Source organism: Varanus komodoensis, unplaced genomic scaffold (genome assembly GCF_004798865.1).
Source record: "Varanus komodoensis strain SLA01 unplaced genomic scaffold, ASM479886v1 scaffold9, whole genome shotgun sequence".
Classification (NCBI taxonomy): Eukaryota; Metazoa; Chordata; class Lepidosauria; order Squamata; family Varanidae; genus Varanus; species Varanus komodoensis.
Window position 1 is genome coordinate 6,608,755 of NW_025336598.1, and position 19,135 is coordinate 6,627,889.

General features: G+C 41.6%; 1 protein-coding gene across 8 annotated transcripts in view; it reads left to right on the plus strand.

The window, feature by feature from the left end:
• The window catches only part of DOK7 (docking protein 7), a 71,744-nt gene that overhangs the window by 21,841 nt on the left and 30,768 nt on the right, over nucleotides 1-19,135 (plus strand). For all 8 annotated transcript variants that reach the window (XR_006413562.1, XM_044418488.1, XM_044418490.1 and 5 more), the window contains exons 4-7: nucleotides 569-769; nucleotides 9,536-9,655; nucleotides 13,195-13,302; nucleotides 15,604-16,472. Coding sequence is in view for 7 of the 8 variants with exons in the window: in XM_044418488.1 (XP_044274423.1) it covers nucleotides 569-769; nucleotides 9,536-9,655; nucleotides 13,195-13,302; nucleotides 15,604-16,472 (1,298 nt within the window). In the remaining variant the exon portion in view is untranslated. The remainder of the gene's footprint in view (nucleotides 1-568; nucleotides 770-9,535; nucleotides 9,656-13,194; nucleotides 13,303-15,603; nucleotides 16,473-19,135) is intronic.

Genomic DNA, 19,135 nt, shown 5'->3' on the forward strand with positions numbered 1-19,135 from the left:
ATTCTCCTTAATTTGCTACTCAAATGCCAAGTAAGATGTGACTGCCATTTTGAGGGTCAGTGTGGTATAGTAGTTAAGAGTGTGGGTTTGAGACTCAGAGTTTAGTCCCTGTTCAGCCATGGAGCCAACTGAGTAATTTTCGGCAAGTCACAGACTCTCAGCTCAACCTAGCTCACAGGTTGGCTGTTGTAGGGATAATTCTGACAGCAGGAAGAAGAGAGTGATGTAAGCTGCTCTGAGTTCCTTGAAAGGCAAAAGACAGGATATAAATATAATAAATAGATAAATACATTTTCAAAATGGCTTATCAAACAAAGGAAAACATGTACATTTGGGACCTTACCCAAGGAACACCCCCCAAAGGCTTTTAATCTTTTTTTAAAAATGTACTTTTCCTTCATGGTTATCTGTTTTACCACTTTGAGAAGTATTTTTAACTTAAATTTCATTACAGTAATATTACTTGGTATAAAAAGGTTAACTGGAGTATAAATTGTTTTTGAATATGTGATTATTTCTGGCAAAATAATGAATACCTTCTGCCTTCAATCCCCACCCCTCTTTATAGTCCACAGGTTTCATGTTGTGGTAGCACCTGGAACAAAACTGGAAAGTGGTCCAGCAACTCTCCACTTCTGCAATGATATTCTAGTGCTAGCAAAGGACAGCCCACCCTCTGTCATGGGGCAGTGGAAACTCTCAGATCTACGGCGCTATGGAGCTGTCCCTAATGGCTTTGTCTTTGAAGGAGGAACTCGATGTGGTTTCTGTGAGTTTTCTGCACTTAGTGTTGCATGATTGCATTTGCTAGTATCCAGAGCTTGTGAGCTGTAGGTATCTTACTAAGCTGCTTATAGTTTAGCAATCTGCACCTATGAAATTGTTTTGTTTTGTTTTGTTTTTAAATGAGCCTGGATATGGGATGGCAAAATGTGGGGTGGAAATTTTAGTTTGGTTCTGAAATATGAGTTAGGTTATTTTAAGCTAATTTACATGTCCATCGTAGTAGTTGTTGTGGTCAAGAACTCAGCCTTTTATTGCAATTAGTACATTAAGACTTTTCCTATTGTTCTGCATTTGGGTGTAATGTTTGACCATAGTTTGTTGAACAAGCCAAGGTCAAGCTCATTCAAACAGGCCATTGTTTGTTTCACCTTATGTTAATAGGTAATTATGTCCAGCTGCTATAGCAAAGCTCCACATGGCCTGTGGATTAGCAAAGCTGCCTCTACATCAGTTGTTTCTATATCATTGGGGTGGGGACATGAGGAAATGGGTGGAGAACAAGAATGCTCATAGAGAGCTTCAATTCCATGCGCAAAAAGCAGTACCAAAACATCCCTCTCAGACATTTCTAGATATTCTCCATTTCCATGAAGATTTGCTGGACTTCAAATCTTACTTTCCTCTGAAACAAAATTCATTCCTGTTGTTGTTGTTGTTGTTTTTAATAAAGATACTTTTTCGATAGTAAAACTTTATGGATGAGCAAACAGAAGACCAGAAAAGAGCAATAACTTGGTTCCCTAGGACATAATGAAATGTGACTGGACTGTAACAACAGCAGTGTGGCAGGATGTGCTTGGTGGTTGGAGGGGGCCTTTAGGTCAAAATCTCAACTATTGGTATAGCTTGCTGTGAACAATGAAGCTTATGATGGTCTTGCTACCTGAGTGGCAGAGTCTGGGCAGCTTCAGGTTATATTGTGTCAGCAGCAGACCTTCAGATGGATCCTCACAAATCCAGGCCATTATACATTGGACCACCCCTGCAGGACACCAAAGGTGCCCAATGTTTCCTAGGAGTTGCCAGTTTCTATAGAAGGTTTGTTCAGGGCTTTTCTGGGCTTGTCACTCTCCTCACATCTCTCCTTAAGAAGGGGACTAAGTTTTTATGGACCCCTGAGGTTCAGGAAGCTTTTGACAAGTTGAAGGTGACATTCACCGTGACCCCAGTCTTAGTGCATGTACCCTTCATAGTGGAGGCCAGTGCATTGAGCCAGAGATTGGTGCAATGCTATCAAAGTGCCAGGGCCCTCAGAAACTCCTCCATCCTTGTACTTACTACTCTCAACAACTAATGCCTGCAGAGTGCAATTGTGACATCTGGGATAAGGAGTTATTTGCCATCAAAGTGGCTTTTGAAGAGTGGCAACACCACCTGGAGGGTACAAAGCACCCAGTGCAAGTACACACAGATCACAGGAATTTGGAATATTTCCAGTCAGTAAAGTGCTTGTGATCTCAGCAAGCACATTGGGCACTATTTTTTTCAAGTTTAATTTCCAAATCACCTACCCAGCCAATGTAAAGAATGCTGATGCACTTGCCTACAAGGATGAGTCAATGGGGGATTCTTCTCCAACACCCCTGCTAACCCCCTACAACTTTCTCCAGGGGACTGTGGACCAAGACTTCCTACTCCAGGTCCATCAAGCCTTTACCACAGATCCCTATGCCTGGGCCAAACTGAGAGGGGACAGTTCATTGACAGATGCTGCATCCTCAGACCTTGAAGTTTATGTCTGCTCTGTGCACACATAGGAAAAAGCAGCCAGAAGAGCCACAGCCTGTTGATAAATTTGAAATTTTAAAAATGATCTCAGAAAAATGCCTTAAAGTTTTGGTTCTAGGCATTTTGAAGTTTGGGTCAGAGGGAGGGGAATTTCCTCCAGTGAAATTCCGAAGCCAGAGGTAACTCCACTAGCAAATTGTGTTTTGCATTTTTAGTGAGGAAGTATAGGAAAAGGAAAGATTTTTGACTTCCTCCCACTGCTTTATCCAGCAGTACCTACATTCTAACATACATCTTTGCCCACTGTCATGTATCATTACTTCAAAACATACCAAGTGTTTATCCTATTCGCACTTCTCAGTGTTAAATTCTGTGTCTTCTGCCTTAACATTACCCATGTTCTCACATAACATGTGTTGCTGTGGTTTATTTGGCATTAATCTGTTACCAGTGATTTTGTTCAATCTATGTTTAATAGATTGTTGGATGACTCCTCTTTTGTCATCTGCTCATTTACTGAATTGAATTATTTCACCCTTCATAAAGTCCACAAAATGGTAGCTGCAATTTGTATAATTTACAGTTATACACAGTTATACACAGTTCACAATATTCATTTTGCATATTTTTCTCACCTCAGTGTATAATCAATGAGCAGAGCATGCATAAAAGAGTACTACATAGCAAAGGCTGAAGAGACATCAGAGGTGTATAAAACACTGTGAGCAGGTTTGCATGACAGGCTAACTCTTCTGAGAATTTTACCCATGCAGAGCGGTTTAAAGACCAGAGCACCTAACAAATGACCAACTTCACTTGGGCTTTACTTTTCCATCCTTTGCCCCCCCCCCCCACCATTCACCCTCCTCCCTTTTTAGACTTCCACTGGGTGCCATGTATCCCAAGCACCTTTGTGACAGTTCTAGTTTCTCACTTCTATCTGAGTAGCTGCTTCATCACCAGCTTTCCTTGCATTGTTACTATACCAACACCTTTATTTCTATTGATCTATGGCTTCATGGCCATAATGTGTTTATTGCTTCCCAAGTTTCATCTGCCATTTTCCCCAATCACAGTCTCCTCCACTATACCAGAAGTCTGTTTAAATGGCTGCAAATTTTTCTAATTCCAGTTCCCCCACATTTCATAGTTTATGTTTTGCTCCATTGATGGCCATGCTATAACAACTGTGCTGCCTATTCCTTCTGCTCTTTTTTTTCTCTGCTACCCACCTTAGTGCACTGACAACACAACCCTATTTCCTTCCTCTGCCTTTGCCCTTACCCTCCTCTCCATTTCTGCCATCAGCCTCCATTCCCTTCTAGAAGCAGCCCAATTCCCCTCTTGCTAGAACTCAATATGTTTTCCCTCCTGGTTTCAAGACACTCACCCTTACATTTGTGCTAAGACAGCTCGCAAGATTGTTGCTCTTTTCATCTTTCCAGATATGAGTATGAGAAATGGTCTTTGTCCCCAACTAGTGCCCTTCATACCCTGCAAACATTTTAGGTTGCAACATTGTTGTAACCTCAAAGACATTGTGGTAGGATCCTTGAAAACACACATCTGGGTCTGCACCAACTAGTGAGGCTAGACAAGCAAAGGTTCTCGACAAGAAATGTAGGGGATGAGTAGAACAGTTTACAGGCTGCTGGTAGTTTAATCCATCCTGGCACCATTGCCTAACTCTGCTTTCTTATGGAGGAGGGGGCAGCAGGACTGCTTGGCACTGAGCTCACGCTCTTTGCTATGGGGCAGGGGTGATTTCCACAGGCTCCTCCAATGGGAGGAGTGCCTGCTGTAAGCCAAACTTTGGACACCCTGATGTTTCTTCAGAAGTGCTGCAGAAATTATGATCAGAGGTGAGTGGAGGGCGGGGGGGATGTGGAGCAGCAGCTGAGTATGGAGGAGGGCCAGTGTGAAGCAGAAGAGCAGTAATTGGTATGATGGCCCGTATACATAATCACATAATTTGTGGTTGTGCATGGTGCCCTTCTCCTTCATGGATCACTGCCTTGCTGTGGCAAAGGGGCTTGCGTAGCTCAATGAAGCTATGAGCTATGCTGTGCAGGGTCACCCAAAACGGACAGGTCATAGCAGAGAGCTCTGACAAAACGTGATCCACTGGAGAAGGAAATGGCAACCCACTCCAGTATCCTTGCCATGAAAGCCCCATAGACAGTACCAAAAGGCAAAAAGATATGATGCCAGAAGATGAGCCCCTCAGGTCGGAAGGTGTCCAATATGCTCCTGGGGAAGAGCAGAGGGCTAGTACTAGTAGTGCCAGAAAGAATGAAGCGACTGGGTCAAAGCCGAAAGGACACTCAGTTGTGGATGTATCTGGTGGTGAAAGGAGAGTCTGATGCTGTAAAGATCTATACTCCATAGGAACCTGGAATGTAAGATCCATGAATCAAGGCAAGCTGGATGTGGTCAAACAAGAGATGACAAGACTGAACATCAACATCTTAGGAATCAGTGAACTAAAAAGGACAGGAATGGGTGAATTCAATTCAGATGACCATCAGGTATACTACTGCAGACAAGAATCCCTCAGAAGAAATGGAGTAGCCTTCATAGTCAATAAAAGAGTAGGAAAAGCAGTACTGAGATAAAATCTCCAAAATGACAGAATGATCTCTGTTCAAATCCAAGGCAAACCATTCAACATCACAATAGTCTAAGTCTATGCCCCAACCACTGGTGCCGAAGAGGCTGAAGTTTACCAGTTCTATGGAGGCCTACAACACCTTTTAGAAATAACACCAAAAAAATGATGTCCTTATCATCATAGGGGATTGGAATGCTAAAGAAGGAAGCCAAAAGATAACTGGAATAACAAGCAAGTTTGGCCTTGGAGTAGAAAATGAAGCAGGGCACAGGCTGGTAGAATTTTGTCAAGATAATACGATGGTCATAGCAAACACTCTTTTCCATCATCCCAAGAGACAACTCTACACATGGACACATCACCAGACGGTCAACACAGAAATCAGATTGACTATGTGCTCTGCAGCCAAAGATGGAGAAGCTCTATACAGTCAGTAAAAACTAGACCAGGAGCTGACTGTGGCCCAGATCATGAGCTTCTGGTTGCAAAATTTAGGCTTAAGTTGAAGAAAATAGGGAAAAGTACTAGGCCACTCAGGTATGACCTAAATCATATCCCTGATGAATATACAGTAGAGGTGGCAAATAGATTTAAGGAATTAGATCTGATAGACAGAGTGCCTGAAGAACTATGGACGGAGGTTCACAACATTGTACAAGAGGCAGCAACTAAAACCATCCCAAAGAAAAAGAAATGCAAGAAAGCAAAATGGCTGTCTGAGGAAGCTTTACAAATAGCTGAAGAAAGAAGGGAAGCAAAAGGCAAGGGAGAAAGTGAAAGATACAAACAATTGAATGCAGAATTCCAGAGAATAGCTAGAAGAGATAAGAAGGCCTTCTTAAATGAACAGTGCAAAGAAATAGAAGAAAACAATAGAATATGGAGCACCAGAGATCTCTTCAAGAAAATTGGAGATATGAAGGGAACATTTCATGTGAAGATGGGCATGATAAAGGACCAAAATGGCGGGGATCTAACAGAGGCAGAAGAGATTGAGAAGAGATGGCAAGCTTGCACAGAAGAACTATACAAGAAAGAGCTTAACGTCCCTGATAACCACAATAGGGTGGTCACTGACCTGGAGCCAGACATCCTGGAATGTGAAGTCAAATGGGCCTTAGGAAGTCTGAGCAACAACAATGCTAGTGGAGGCGACAATATTCCAATTGAGCTATTCAAAATCCTAAATGACAATGCAGTAAAAGTGCTACACTCAATATGCCAGCAAATTTGGAAAACTCAACAGTGGCCACAGGATAGGAAAAGGTCAGTTTACATTCCAATCCCAAATAAGGGCAATGCCAAAGACTGTTCAAACTACTGCACCATTGCACTCATTTCACATACTAGCAAAGTGATGCTCAAAATCCTACAAGCTAGGCTCCAGCGGTATGTGAACTGAGAACTACCAGAAGTACAGGCAGGATTTCGAAGAGGGAGAGGAACTAGAGATTAAATTGCCAACATACTCTGGATCATGGAGAAAGCTAGGGAGTTCCAGAAAAACATGTACTTCTGCTTCATTGACTATGCTAAAGCCTTTGATTGTGTGGATCACAACAAATTGTGGCAAGTTCTTAAAGAGATGGGAGTACCAGACCATCTTATTTGTCTCTTGAGGAACCTATATGCGGGTCAAGAAGCAACAGTGAGAACTGGACATAGAACCACTGATTGGTTCAAAATTGAGAAAGGAGTTTGGCAAGGCTGTATACTGTCACCCTGCCTATATTTAACTTATATGAAGAGCACATCATGAGAAAGGCGGGACTAGATGAATCACCAGTTGGAATTGAGATTGCTGGGAGAAATATCAACAACCTCAGATATGCAGATGATACCCCTCTCATGGCAGAAAGTGAAGAGGAACTAAAGAGCCTCTTGATGCGGGTGAAGGAGGAGAGTGCAAAAGCTGGCTTGAAACTCAGCATTAAGGAAACTAAGATCATGGCATCTGGTCCTCTCACTTCCTGGCAAATAGATGGGGAAGAAATGGAGGGAGTGACAGATTTTATTTTCCTGGGCTCCAAGATCACCGCAGATGGGGACTGCAGCCAAGAAATTAAAAGTTGCTTGCTCCTGGGGAGGAAAGCTATGGCAAATCTAGACAGCATACTAAAAAGCAGAGACATCACCCTGCCCAAGAAAGTGCGTATAGTCAAGGCTATGGTTTTCCCAGTTGCGATGTATGGCTGTGAAAGCTGGACCATAAGGAAGGCTGAGCGCCGAAGAATTGAGGCCTTTGAATTGTGGTGCTGGAGGAGACTCCTGCAAGTCCCTTGGACTGCAAGGCTATCAAACCAGTCAGTCCTAGAGGAGATCAACCCTGCCTGCTTCTTTGAATGCCAGATATTGAAGATGAAACTCAAAAACTTTCACTACCTAATGAGAAGGAAGGACTCCCTGGAGAAGAGCCTAATGCTGGGAACAATAGATGGCAAAAAAAGAAGGGGACGGCAGAGGATGAGGTGGCTAGATGGAGTCACTGAGGCAGTTGGTGTGAGCTTAAGTGGACTCTGGGAGATGGTGGAGGACAGGAAGGCCTAGAGGAGTGTTGTCCATGGGGTCGCGATGGGTCAGACACGACTTTGCCACTAACAACAACAGCATGGTGCCCTTGGACTGCTTTTTATAGAGCTACAGTCAAGTTCCTCAGGATGTTAGTCCTGTCAATTGCTGAGATGTGGGGTTTTAGATACAATCTGTCAAAGCTCACTGTCAGGTCCCTTTCCCTGTCAAAACCCCTTAGTTTCACCCAGACTGCCTCCACCAAATTCACATCTGTGCTGCATTCTATCTCACTGTATCCTATCCTTCCCTGACATATAATGGTACGCCCCCCACCCCTCTTTCCCTTCCTGTCCTTTCTAAACAAGTGATATCCCTCTATGTTTACATTCCAGACTTGCCTTTTATTCCACCAGTTTCCATGGCTGGACGTGCACATGGTGGGCATGTCGTGAGCGGAGCCATCTGGTGCTGAAGGTCAGACTAGATGACCCAGGAGGCCCCTTCTGACTCACTCTGTTTCTTTGTTTCTATACCCTCCTATTCCCAGGAGAGCTTCAAGCTCTTTCTGCTTATTTCCCATGTTCTTTGCATTGGTATACATGCACCTCAGCTCCTTCCCACAGCTTTCTTGCTTTGGAGTCCCCATCCTCCTCCTCCTTCCCGTCTTCCCTGATACCGGTCCTCTCTTCGTAGGACTCCTGTCAGTCCCAGCAGTACCTCTAAAACCCTGGTCCCAGAACCCTGATCCTCTCCTCACACTTGTCCAGTGTGGACAAGTTTCTGGGGGGCCTGACCCACCCCCCGGCTCAGTTTAAAGTCTTCCAGACAAAGCTTGCTAGAGCATTCCTGAAGGACCTTTTCCCCATCCTCATGAGGTGCAACCCATCCCTTGCCAGAAGTCCATTGGCAAGAAACTGGATGCCATGGTCGAGGAGCCCAAAGCGTTCCTTCTGGCACCACACCCTAAGCCAGTCATTCACCTCGGCTACCCTCCTATCCCTGCCTGGACCAAATCCCCGGACTGGTAAGATAGATGAGAGGGCCACTTGGGCCTTTAGGTCCCTGAGTTTCTTCCCCAAGGTCTCGAAGTCCCTGGTGATCCTGACAGTTTGAATGCACAGTCAGGATGTAGGCCAGCATGTCATAGAAGGGCACTGTGTACAGTTCTGTCCCACCAAGCATACCGTGGGTCACAATCTCTTTAAGCTCCCTTCCAGGGGCTAACTAAAAGCATGCTGAAAAATGGAGGTGCTTTTTGACAGTGCAAGAAAAAAATAGACATTTGGCAAATTTCTAAGACAGTGTTCTATGATAGGATCATGTAAAAGCAGGGAAGATAGTAAGAATAAATTTTGAGAGAATTGGGTTTCTGTTAACCTCTACAGAAACAAGCTACTCAGCAATGCTTCATAGAAGATCAAATGTTTTCATCATACCAAGTTTATGGCTTCCAACCCACATTAAAGAAGGCTTGCTTTAACTATGTGTTTTTTGTTATGATTGCCATTAGGATAAAAGCCCAGTCATTTTATTTTGCTTCACAAAGGGAAAGTTCTAGTGACACATTTACAACACTGACATCCCCTTTGATGTTGGTATTTCACCTTCTTCACAAAGAGAGGCAGCCTTAATTGTCCACACTAATCTAGTATACAGGTGCTTAGTGCAGAAGCACAATATAATTTACAGGCTAAGGGCCTCTTAAATGGGACATGTATGGGGCTCCTCTAAGGTTAAGGCCATTTTGGAGGCAATGTTATAGCCAAGATAAAGTATAAATTATTTCTTAGGTTTCCTTGCATGATTTCCTAACTTCCAGAATTTTCTTAGCTTAACATAGATATATCATCTAAGTATGTCTGTCCTAAAATGCACCTTAAATATTTTGCTTTCTTGCAGGGGCTGGTGTCTTTTTCCTCTCTTGTACCGAAGGAGAGAAGATTAGCTTTCTTTTTGACTGCATTGTTCATGGCATCTCTCCAATGAAAGGCTCTTTTGGCTTACATCCAGCCTTACCAGGTTAATAATAGGATAATTATTTAAAGAAGGAACCCACCTTGAATAATGCATTTTGCTCTGATTCGAATCCAGATGGTTCCAGAAGCCAGGATATATCTACTGCAAAATGACTGCTATCAGTTAATATCAAAATATAAATGGGTATACATTTTGACATGCCAGCTTTCATCTGCTCTATTGTTCATATTTTTGCTGCTAGATGTTGCCTTAGATTATCTAACTGCATATAATATTTAAAAGCTAAGTAATAACAGAAACAAAGATAATCTGAGCTAGGTGCATTAACTATTTCCAAAGCTGTGTCAAACTAATGTGAAGATCAGTGGTTGGCAAGTTAAGCCAGGAGCTCTGAAATAGTGGAATTTGGCAGGTAATGTATTTTGTAGGTACGTTTCTTCCCTCTCAGGAAAGCTTGGAGCACAATATTGCCATTGGTTTAGTGTAGCTGAGGGTGAAATCCCCTGGCTCATTTTCAGTTTGGCCCTGCAATTATTAATGACTTTGGAGATTGCTCTAAATATTTTTCTATTTGCCACCCTCGCATCCAGGCATGCACCCCACACCCTTGCCCACCCGTAAAACCTGAACTCTGCCACCTGCTGTTTGCTAGTTTCTAGTGGTAGCTCCAGCAGCTCTGACAGTGGAACTGAACAGAGACTTCCCTCTCCTCACACCCTTCTTTCTGTCCTTCCCTGCATGCGACCATATTCCAGGTACAAGGAAGGAAAAGAGTGATGTCTTTCTATCTGCCCACTGTCGCCAACTTTAGTCAAATAAGCATGTAGGAGCAAGAAGCCATCCATTTCCCTCACATGCTCAGTTCTTACTCTTGGATTATAATTCTGGGGGAAAGAATGAACCCAGTTTGGAATACCCTAAATATTGTATATTTTATAGAGAAAGTAGTCCCATCCCTGACCTTTCTTGTTGCCCCCTTCTCATCTTTCTCAGCCTACAAAATTCTTTAAGGGAAGCAGTGTGTGGAACCATATGATACATTCCAAATATGCAGCATATAGCACAATAGATTTCTACAGAAATAGTATGACATTGGCACTTCTGTTTTACAATCTTTTCCTATATGTGCCCACCATGGAATTAGTCTTTTTCACTGTGGATGCTCATTGGATCTTTTGAATTCTTTACCATCTGAATAGATGGGCTTGTTTGTTTCAATTTGTAAAGAGCATTAACACTTCATTTCTTGTCACCATGATTTGTCTCAATTCCTCAGACTCTCTTTCTGAAAATATCGGTTGAGGAACGCTTGTCTGCCCTGTATTTTCTGCAGCGAAGACAAATTAAATTATTCAGCTTTCACTGCAATCTCCTTGTACTCCTTTAGTACTCCCATAATTCTGTTGTCATCCAGTGGTCCTTGGATGCCTTCCTAGCCAGTTGATTGCTTTTGATGTATTTAAAGACTTATTCAGTTGTTGGTTTTAATGTTGTTAGCAGTATACTTCTCACCTGCCCCCCTTTTTGCACCCTTTATTTTTGCCTTGCATTTCTTTTGTGCAATTTTATGTTTTTTGTTTTTCCCCCATGTTTTAGCATGACTTCCATTTTCTGAAGAAAGCCCACTTTCTATTAAGGTCTTTCCTGACACAGCTCGTTAACCATGCTGATGTCTTCCTATTCTTTGTCCTGCCTCTCCTTACCTGCAGTATACTTCCTAATTGAGCTTCCATTGTTGCTATTTTAAATAACACCCAAACACATTCTGCGGAAATTTGACCATTTTTACTTTTCAATTTCCTTTTCACCAGTTGCCTCATTTTTGAGAAGTTTCCTTTTTTGAAATCCAATATAACTATACTGGACTTTCTTGGCAATTGTCATTTACATTTATGTTGAATTGGATAGTACCATGGTAAGTATTTCTAGTTGATTCAACAATACATAAATCTCACACCAGATTTTGGGCTTCCCTTCTGAACTTTGACTCTATCTAGTTCCATGGTCTTTTGCTGTAGAACGTGGCTTTTTAGTCAAAGCCATGGCTTCTTTGCCATGACAGGAACGTGCATGTACTCCCTGTTATGTGACAATAATTGAGGCCACACAATATTATACCTTTGGGTGCCTCCCTGATTTTTTTTTTATCCATCTTAATATCATCTTGGACATTTCAGTCACGGGAGCAATATATTACCTTTGGGGCATTGACATCCATAGTAATTTTGTGGTGGAGAGTACTCACTTTGAAATTTCTAGTTCACATTAGTAACACCACTAATATGTACTTCTCTGCCCTTCATACAGAGTTTGTAGCCAAAGATAACCATATCCTACTGGTTCCTTTCATTCCACCTTGTTTCTGTTATGTCTCAATATTACCATGTACTCCATCTTCCCCATCTTGACTTCTAGACTACATTAACGTAAACATATAATACATTTGTCTGCAATGTTCCTTTTTGGCTTCTATGACCAACCATTGTGTTTTACAGAAGTGCTGCTCTTCTATTAAGAGTTGGGATGATCCTCTCTTGTATATATAAGAAAGTTCCTATCAGTCTGTCCCAACCTCCTAACACTGGGAAAGGATAATATTATGTAAATGAAAGACTAGGTCTGTGCAGGCAATAGCTAACATATTTTTCATTAGTGTCTGTAGCATAAAGTAAATATTTTATTTATTTATTTAAAACATTTCTATGCTGCCCCCATCACAACAAAGGCTTGGGGCGGCTCACAACATTCATAAAAATTAATAATTTAAAAACTGGTACCATCTCGGCTATACATATTAAAATCTATAAATACAATAATAATAAATTAAAAGTTAAAATAACTTTTAAATAAAAAGGTCTTTGCCTGGCGCCGAAAAGCAAATAATGATGGCACCAGGCGGACCTCTTATTTATTTATTTATATTTAATAAATTTAATTTAATAATATAATGTTATTATATTGCCTATAATAAATAGGCCATCTTGCACAAAAAGGAGCAAAGGCAACACCACCTTCTCATTGGGTGGGGGGAGATTTTCAAAAGATACTGGAAGGGTTGGAAGTATGTATGTGAGCAGGCAGGGTAGAGGTACATAGGAGAGAATATTCCTGAGATTCTTAATACCAAGAGGCTGAATTCAGTCTGGGGAGAAGTGGCAGGGCTGGAACACCTAGCACAGCTGTACCCCTTGCTCTGTCCATGATCATAGCCTGAAAGCTAGATGGGGAAAGAAAAGTTAATGCAACTGGGTTTGCATTAAAGCAAAATATTAGATGTCCCCTTGTGATTATTATATGCTGCCAGCCTCATTGAACAGAATAGAGTTTCCTATTCCATTGCCACAGAATTGCTGCTAGGAGGGGTTGTCAGAGCTCAGGCTGTTTTAACATTTAGTATAGTAGGACAGAAGAGGTGTTCTGTGAGACATGGCTAAGATGGTACAGTTAGTGCTTTTACAGATGGTAAAACAAAGCTTCCTCTTGGTGCTCTACTTGGCTCGTAAAGTGAAAGGTTAATTTTAGCCAATTATAATTGAACTGTGTCTGTGTGTGTGTGTGTGTGTGTGTGTGTTTTTTTTAAGATCCTAATACAAATCCAGCATGCACAGAAGAGAGAGTGGCCCAGGAAGCTTTGCAGTTAGAGAAGCGCCTCAGCCTTCTGTCCTGTACAGGTTACCATGGCAGTGGAGGTAAGAACTTAAAGTGTAATTTAAGTTCATGTTTTATTCTGTTACTGAACGTACTGCCATAATTTAGTTAAAGGTGGATGAATCTATCTGTTTCACCTTCTATAACTCTCACATGTTAAACACTTGTTCATTCTGTCCCATTTTTATATCCATTGGTGAACATTAATAAGTCTGCACAAATATTTGTACATATTTCTGTGTGCATTAAAATTCATAGGAAATTGGGATGCAATTTCATTTGCACTACAAAATTCAGAGAAGTGCAAAAACTGATGGTTAATTGCATTCTTATTTACATATCAGTCTCTAAATCTAGATTCTTTAAATTTGCTAAAACTCCTCAATTGTATTAGTCAAGACTATTTTAGTGTTATTGACCAGGTTTACACAAAATGGCAATAAATTGTGGGTAACATGGCAGGTTGTTGCACAGATTATTTGCTCAACTTCTATTAATAAATGATCCATAAATATTACACTACTGAGCTAAGAAAGGAGAAGAGGACCAGCTGTTATTTATGAAACAGTTACCTTGGAATAGGTAGTGGGAGATGTCAGTAAATTTACTCAATGTGCTGAAGAGTGGGTTGAGGAGGAAAGAAGCCACCAGCCAGGAAATGCTCCAAACCATGGCTACCCATGTGAGGGGTGTTCAATGTATTCTCGGTATCGAGTTGATTTACTATTGATGTGGGTAATTGAATTATTTCATTAGCTAATGACACTTTCTGAGGGTATACATGCAAAACTTCAAATAAGCGTGATCATTAGTTCCCTAGTAATCCTCAGTGAAAGACAACCATGATGACTGACGCGACAATGTTGAAGAAAATCAAGCACCGCGCTGTGATTAAGTTCTTTATAAAACAAGGAAAAAGTCAAAAAATCATTCATGAAGAGAAGGTGGCCATTTACCAGGACTCTGCACCTTCATTATCTACTGTTCAGAAGTGGTCAAGTGAATTTAAAAGGGGCAGAGAAAGCATTGAAGACGACCCTCGCTCGGGCGGGCCGGTTACTGACACTACGAAAGAAAATGTGGAAAAAATTGAGAAACTTGTTTTGGAAGATGCCCGAATAAAAATAAAAATGTTAGCACAGATGACAAACCTATCCGTTGGTATCATATTTACTATTTTTCATGACCATCTTAACCTTTCAAAGGTCTGTGCAAGATGGGTGCCATGAATGCTCATGGCGCCTCAGAAACAAGTGCGAGTCGAGTGCTGCCAGGAGGTTTTAGAGCTCTGTGGTGAAGATCCATCGAATATTTTCGACCGGATTGTTACTGGAAATGAAACTTGGGTTTATCACTATGACCCTGAAAGTAAGCAGGAGTCCATGCAGTGGCATAAAAATGGTGCTGAAATTCAAAGTTACTCCATCGGCCGGAAAAATCATGGCCACAGTGTTTTGGGACTCAAAGGGAATTTTATTGATCGAGTACATGAAAAAAGGTGAAACCATAAACGCAGCATCTTACACAACCACTCTGCATAATTTAAGAGAAGCAATTAAAGAAAAAAGGTGGGGAATACTGACCACAGGTGTGTTGCTTCACGACAACGCGCCCGTTCACACGGTGCATGTTTCGACAGCTGCAGTGCGAGACTGTGGTTTTGAAGAAATAAACCACCCACCCTATAGCCCGGACCTGGCCCCCAGTGACTACTACCTATTCCCGAATTTAAAAAAAGATCTTCGTGGAAAGCAATTTTCCGACGATGAAGAGCTCAAGGCAGCAATTAATGCACATTTTTTTAGACAAGGAGGAAGGGTATTTTTTACAGGGAATTAAAAAGTTAATTTCTAGATGTAATAAGTGTATTGAAGTTATGGGGGATTACATTGAAAAATAAAAATTATTTCAATTTATTATTCCTTTTTCTTCATGCTGATACCGAGAATACATTGAATGCCCCTCCTAAGTCAGAAATCCCTGGGGATCTGGGAGCTCCAGGTTCTAGTCCCCACTCAGCCATGAATCTCAGTGGGTGACTTATGAACTCTCAGCCAAACCTACCCCACAGGGTTGTTGTTGCAAGTATAGAGGAGCAGGAGGATCATATAAGCTGCCGAGTTCCTTGAAAGGAAAAAAAGTGGGAAATAAAACCAAGCAAACATTTTTCCAGTAATACATTCTACTTTCAAGAATGTATGACCCTAAAGATGCACCAGCCTGTAGCTATCTGAGCTGCCAAACTCTGTTGTTCCATTTGCAGGATGAGGGAAAACCCAGCTATCTTTTTGCATTCCTGTGAAAACTGTTCTCATATATTACCCTCCTGTCTTACATCTTAGGTGATGACAAAAGTCTATCAAGCTCATCTTCAGACACAAGTCACTCTGATACTAGCATTGGGAACAAATTGATTATTTGGCCTGATCAGTCTTCAACCAGTGCTTCTCAGGAGAGTCATGGACTGCCTGTAGCTAAAGGCATTCATCTTGGAGAAGAAAGGTCTCATTCAGAAGCTATCCGTGGCATCATCAAGCCACCTTCTAAGCTTCTTCACTCTCGGCAGCTACAAGAAATTGGTCGCCAAAGTTCTTCTGACAGTGGAATAGCTACTGGAAGTCACTCTTCGTACTCTGGAAGTATCTCCTCCTATGCTGGAAGCCTAGACATTTGCCACGGTGATGAATTTGGATCGCTGCTGAGCCTGCCATTGAACCTTTCTTCAGACCAGAATGCATGCACTTGCCCAACTGGTGAGCAGCAGAGGAGTCCTGGCTTGGAGTATCAGGTTCCCAGCAACCTTAGGCATATGTACGACACCCCCAGGAGTTTGTTACAGGCATCTGCTAAAGATTTACAAAATAAAAGTGCAGATTCATCACTGTCCAAGGACCAGGCACCTCAAAGAATTAGTGATCTGAAATTCCCAGCGTCGTATCTGGAAACACAAGCTGCTCCTGAACACAGCCTAGAAAAGGGACTACAGGCAACCCTTTCTATAGAAAGTACCAAAGACCAACTCCCTGAAGCAAGTCCTAATTTTGTGTCAAGATGGTCACATCTAAAACAGAAAGGACAGGGGTTAGACTCTAGAAGTGCTGAGGTAACAGCTTTCGGCGGACTCTCCAGTAGCCCATGTGAAATATGTAGCTCTCCTTCAGGGACAATGCAAGCTGTCTTTTCATCCTGTCCAGTCTGTGGTGGGCTTAAGGTAAATAATGGCACTGAGCATATACTAACTTTGTTTGTAAATTTTATCGGTAAGTCAATATGTTCATTCCAGCTATTATCAGAAGAGTATTAACATGCACATATAGTTAATTTATTTAAATGTATTGAAGTAATACCCACCTTTCTTCTAGGGTTCTTGGGTAGTCCAGACATTAGTCACAACCAAACTTTATTTTAGTAACAGGACTGCTGTATCATGCACATTGAAAACATGCCTGGGCATTGCTAGTTACCATTGTAGAGGGCAAAATATTCTTTAAATAACAGCTGTAATGTCCCGGAGAAGATAAGCTTGTTCCATCAAAAATAGTGGAAACATTATTCAAATATTTATTGAAATAAATCAATTGTGGTGGGCCATTTTCAGGTAGCCTGTTGTACACGCAAATGGCTACTAACCAATTTGTAAGAAAAAATAATGTCCATATTCACATTATTGCAACACTTCAGATAGTTAGATATCAATGTGCAACATTTTATCTGTTAAAAATATATTTTCCTCTACAAAATATTTTGCTGAGTGGCTCCATTGGCTGATGTGTCTGTTGTGTAATCATCTCAGGTTTTTATGAAAGGCAGGTTAAATAGAGCTGTGAGAATGGGACAACACATCTTATTTAGTAAAAAGTTGATAAGAACTGGAAGGGGAACATTAAAAAGTTGGACAGAGAAAACTAAAGTAGAATTCCCTAGAACATTCACATATGCCATTCAGAGTTTGATGATTGTGCTGATTAATACTATATGAAGCACAGGCAGCTTAGACCATTTACTGTAGTTCCCTTACTTAGAATCATAGAATAGTAGAGTCTGAAGGGGCCATGAAGGCCATTGGGTCCAACCCACTGCTGTTCCAGGACACCATGTTACACCATCCCACTCAGATGGCTGTCCAGTTTTGCCTTGAATGACTCTAATGTGGGAGAGCCCACCACCTCTCTAGGCAGCTGGTTCCACTGTTGTATTGCTTTGGCAGTGAGGAAGCTTTTCCTCTCATCCAGATTGAATCTGGGTTGTTGCAACTTGAATTGATTATTCTATGTCCTACACTCTGGCATCAGCAAGAAGAGATCTTGACCTTTCTCTTTGTGACAGCCTTTGAGGTACTTATAGAGGGATATCATGTTCCCCCACCATGACCACCAGTCTGCTCTTCTCAGGCTGAACATGTCCAGTTCCCTCAGTCTCTCTTCATAGGGCAGTGTTTCCAAACCCTGGATCATTTTTGTTGCCCTCTGCTGGACCCTTTCTAATTTACCTGCATCTTTCTTAAATCTTGATGCCCAGAACTGGACACAGTATTCAAGGTGAGGTCTGACTAGTGAGGAGTATAGAGGAACTACTACTACTCATGATTTGGAAGTAATACTTCTGTTAATGCATCCCAAAAAAGCATTTGCCCTTTTGGCGGCTGCATCGCATTGTTGGCTCATGTTTAGCCTATTGTCCACAATTACTCCGAGATCTTTTTCTTGTTCAGTTCTGGTTGAGCCACAAATTCCCCATCTTGTATCGATATATTTCATTTCTTTTTCCTTGGTGGAGGACTTGGCACCTGCCCTTGTTGAATCTCATTCTGTTGGTTTCAGCCAGTGTTCTAATTTATCAAGATTGCTCTGGATCTTCATTCTGTCCTCTAGGGTGCTTGCTATTCCACTCAATTTTGTATCATCTGTGAATCTGATTATCATTCCTTGTACTTCTTCATCTAAATCATTAATAAAGATGTTAAAGACCACTGGGCCCAGGACTGAACCCTGTGGCACCCCACTAGTTACCTTCATCCAATTTGAGAAGGTGCCATTGATGAGCACTCTTTGTGACCGATGTAGCAGCCAATTTTGGATCCACCTAATAGTTTTTCCATCTAGTCCATTTTTTGCTAATTTGCTTATCAGAATGTCGTGTGGCACTATGTTGAAAGCTTTGCTAAAGTCTAGGTGGATTATGTCCACAGTGTTTCCTCTGTCCATTTGGGAGGTTACTCAGTCAAAAAATGAGATTAACAATCAGTCTGGATTCTACCATTTCTGTCTGTTGTTCCTGCATCTCCCTGACAAGTACTTTGGTTATTTCTGAAAACCTCTTGACAGAGACTATCAAGAAGCATGAGCCCGGATTGCCACTACCACTGTAACTTTTCTAGCAATAGGGCAGTGATTCGGGCTCTTTTAGGCAAAATGCTGTGGATATCAGTCAGCATTGAATTTCCAAAGTGACCAGTGTTCAGAGGCAATGGACCTTTGAACACCAGTTGCTGAAAAAAAGCAGAAGATAGCTATTGTCTCATGCCCACCTTGTCAGCTTTCCAGAGGTACCTGGATGCCTCTGTTGGATATAAGATGCTGAAAAAGATGGACCTTTAGTCTAATTCAGCAATTGGATCTTTAGTCCAATCCATTCTTCTGGTATCTTTGTCATCTTTGCCTGTGTTCAAGTCATGCTGTTTTTGACTTAAAAATACCTGTCCCTCATATCTGATGCTGGTTCTTTGGTGAGTGCTGTTATTCCACACATGCTCGAAGGCACATCATTATTGCTCATATTCCAAGGCTGACCCTTGTTACCAATCTTCATCCTAGGCCTTTTTTTCTGTTTCACTGTGGGCCTGATTTCCATAGGTAATATCTGTATTCACATGTG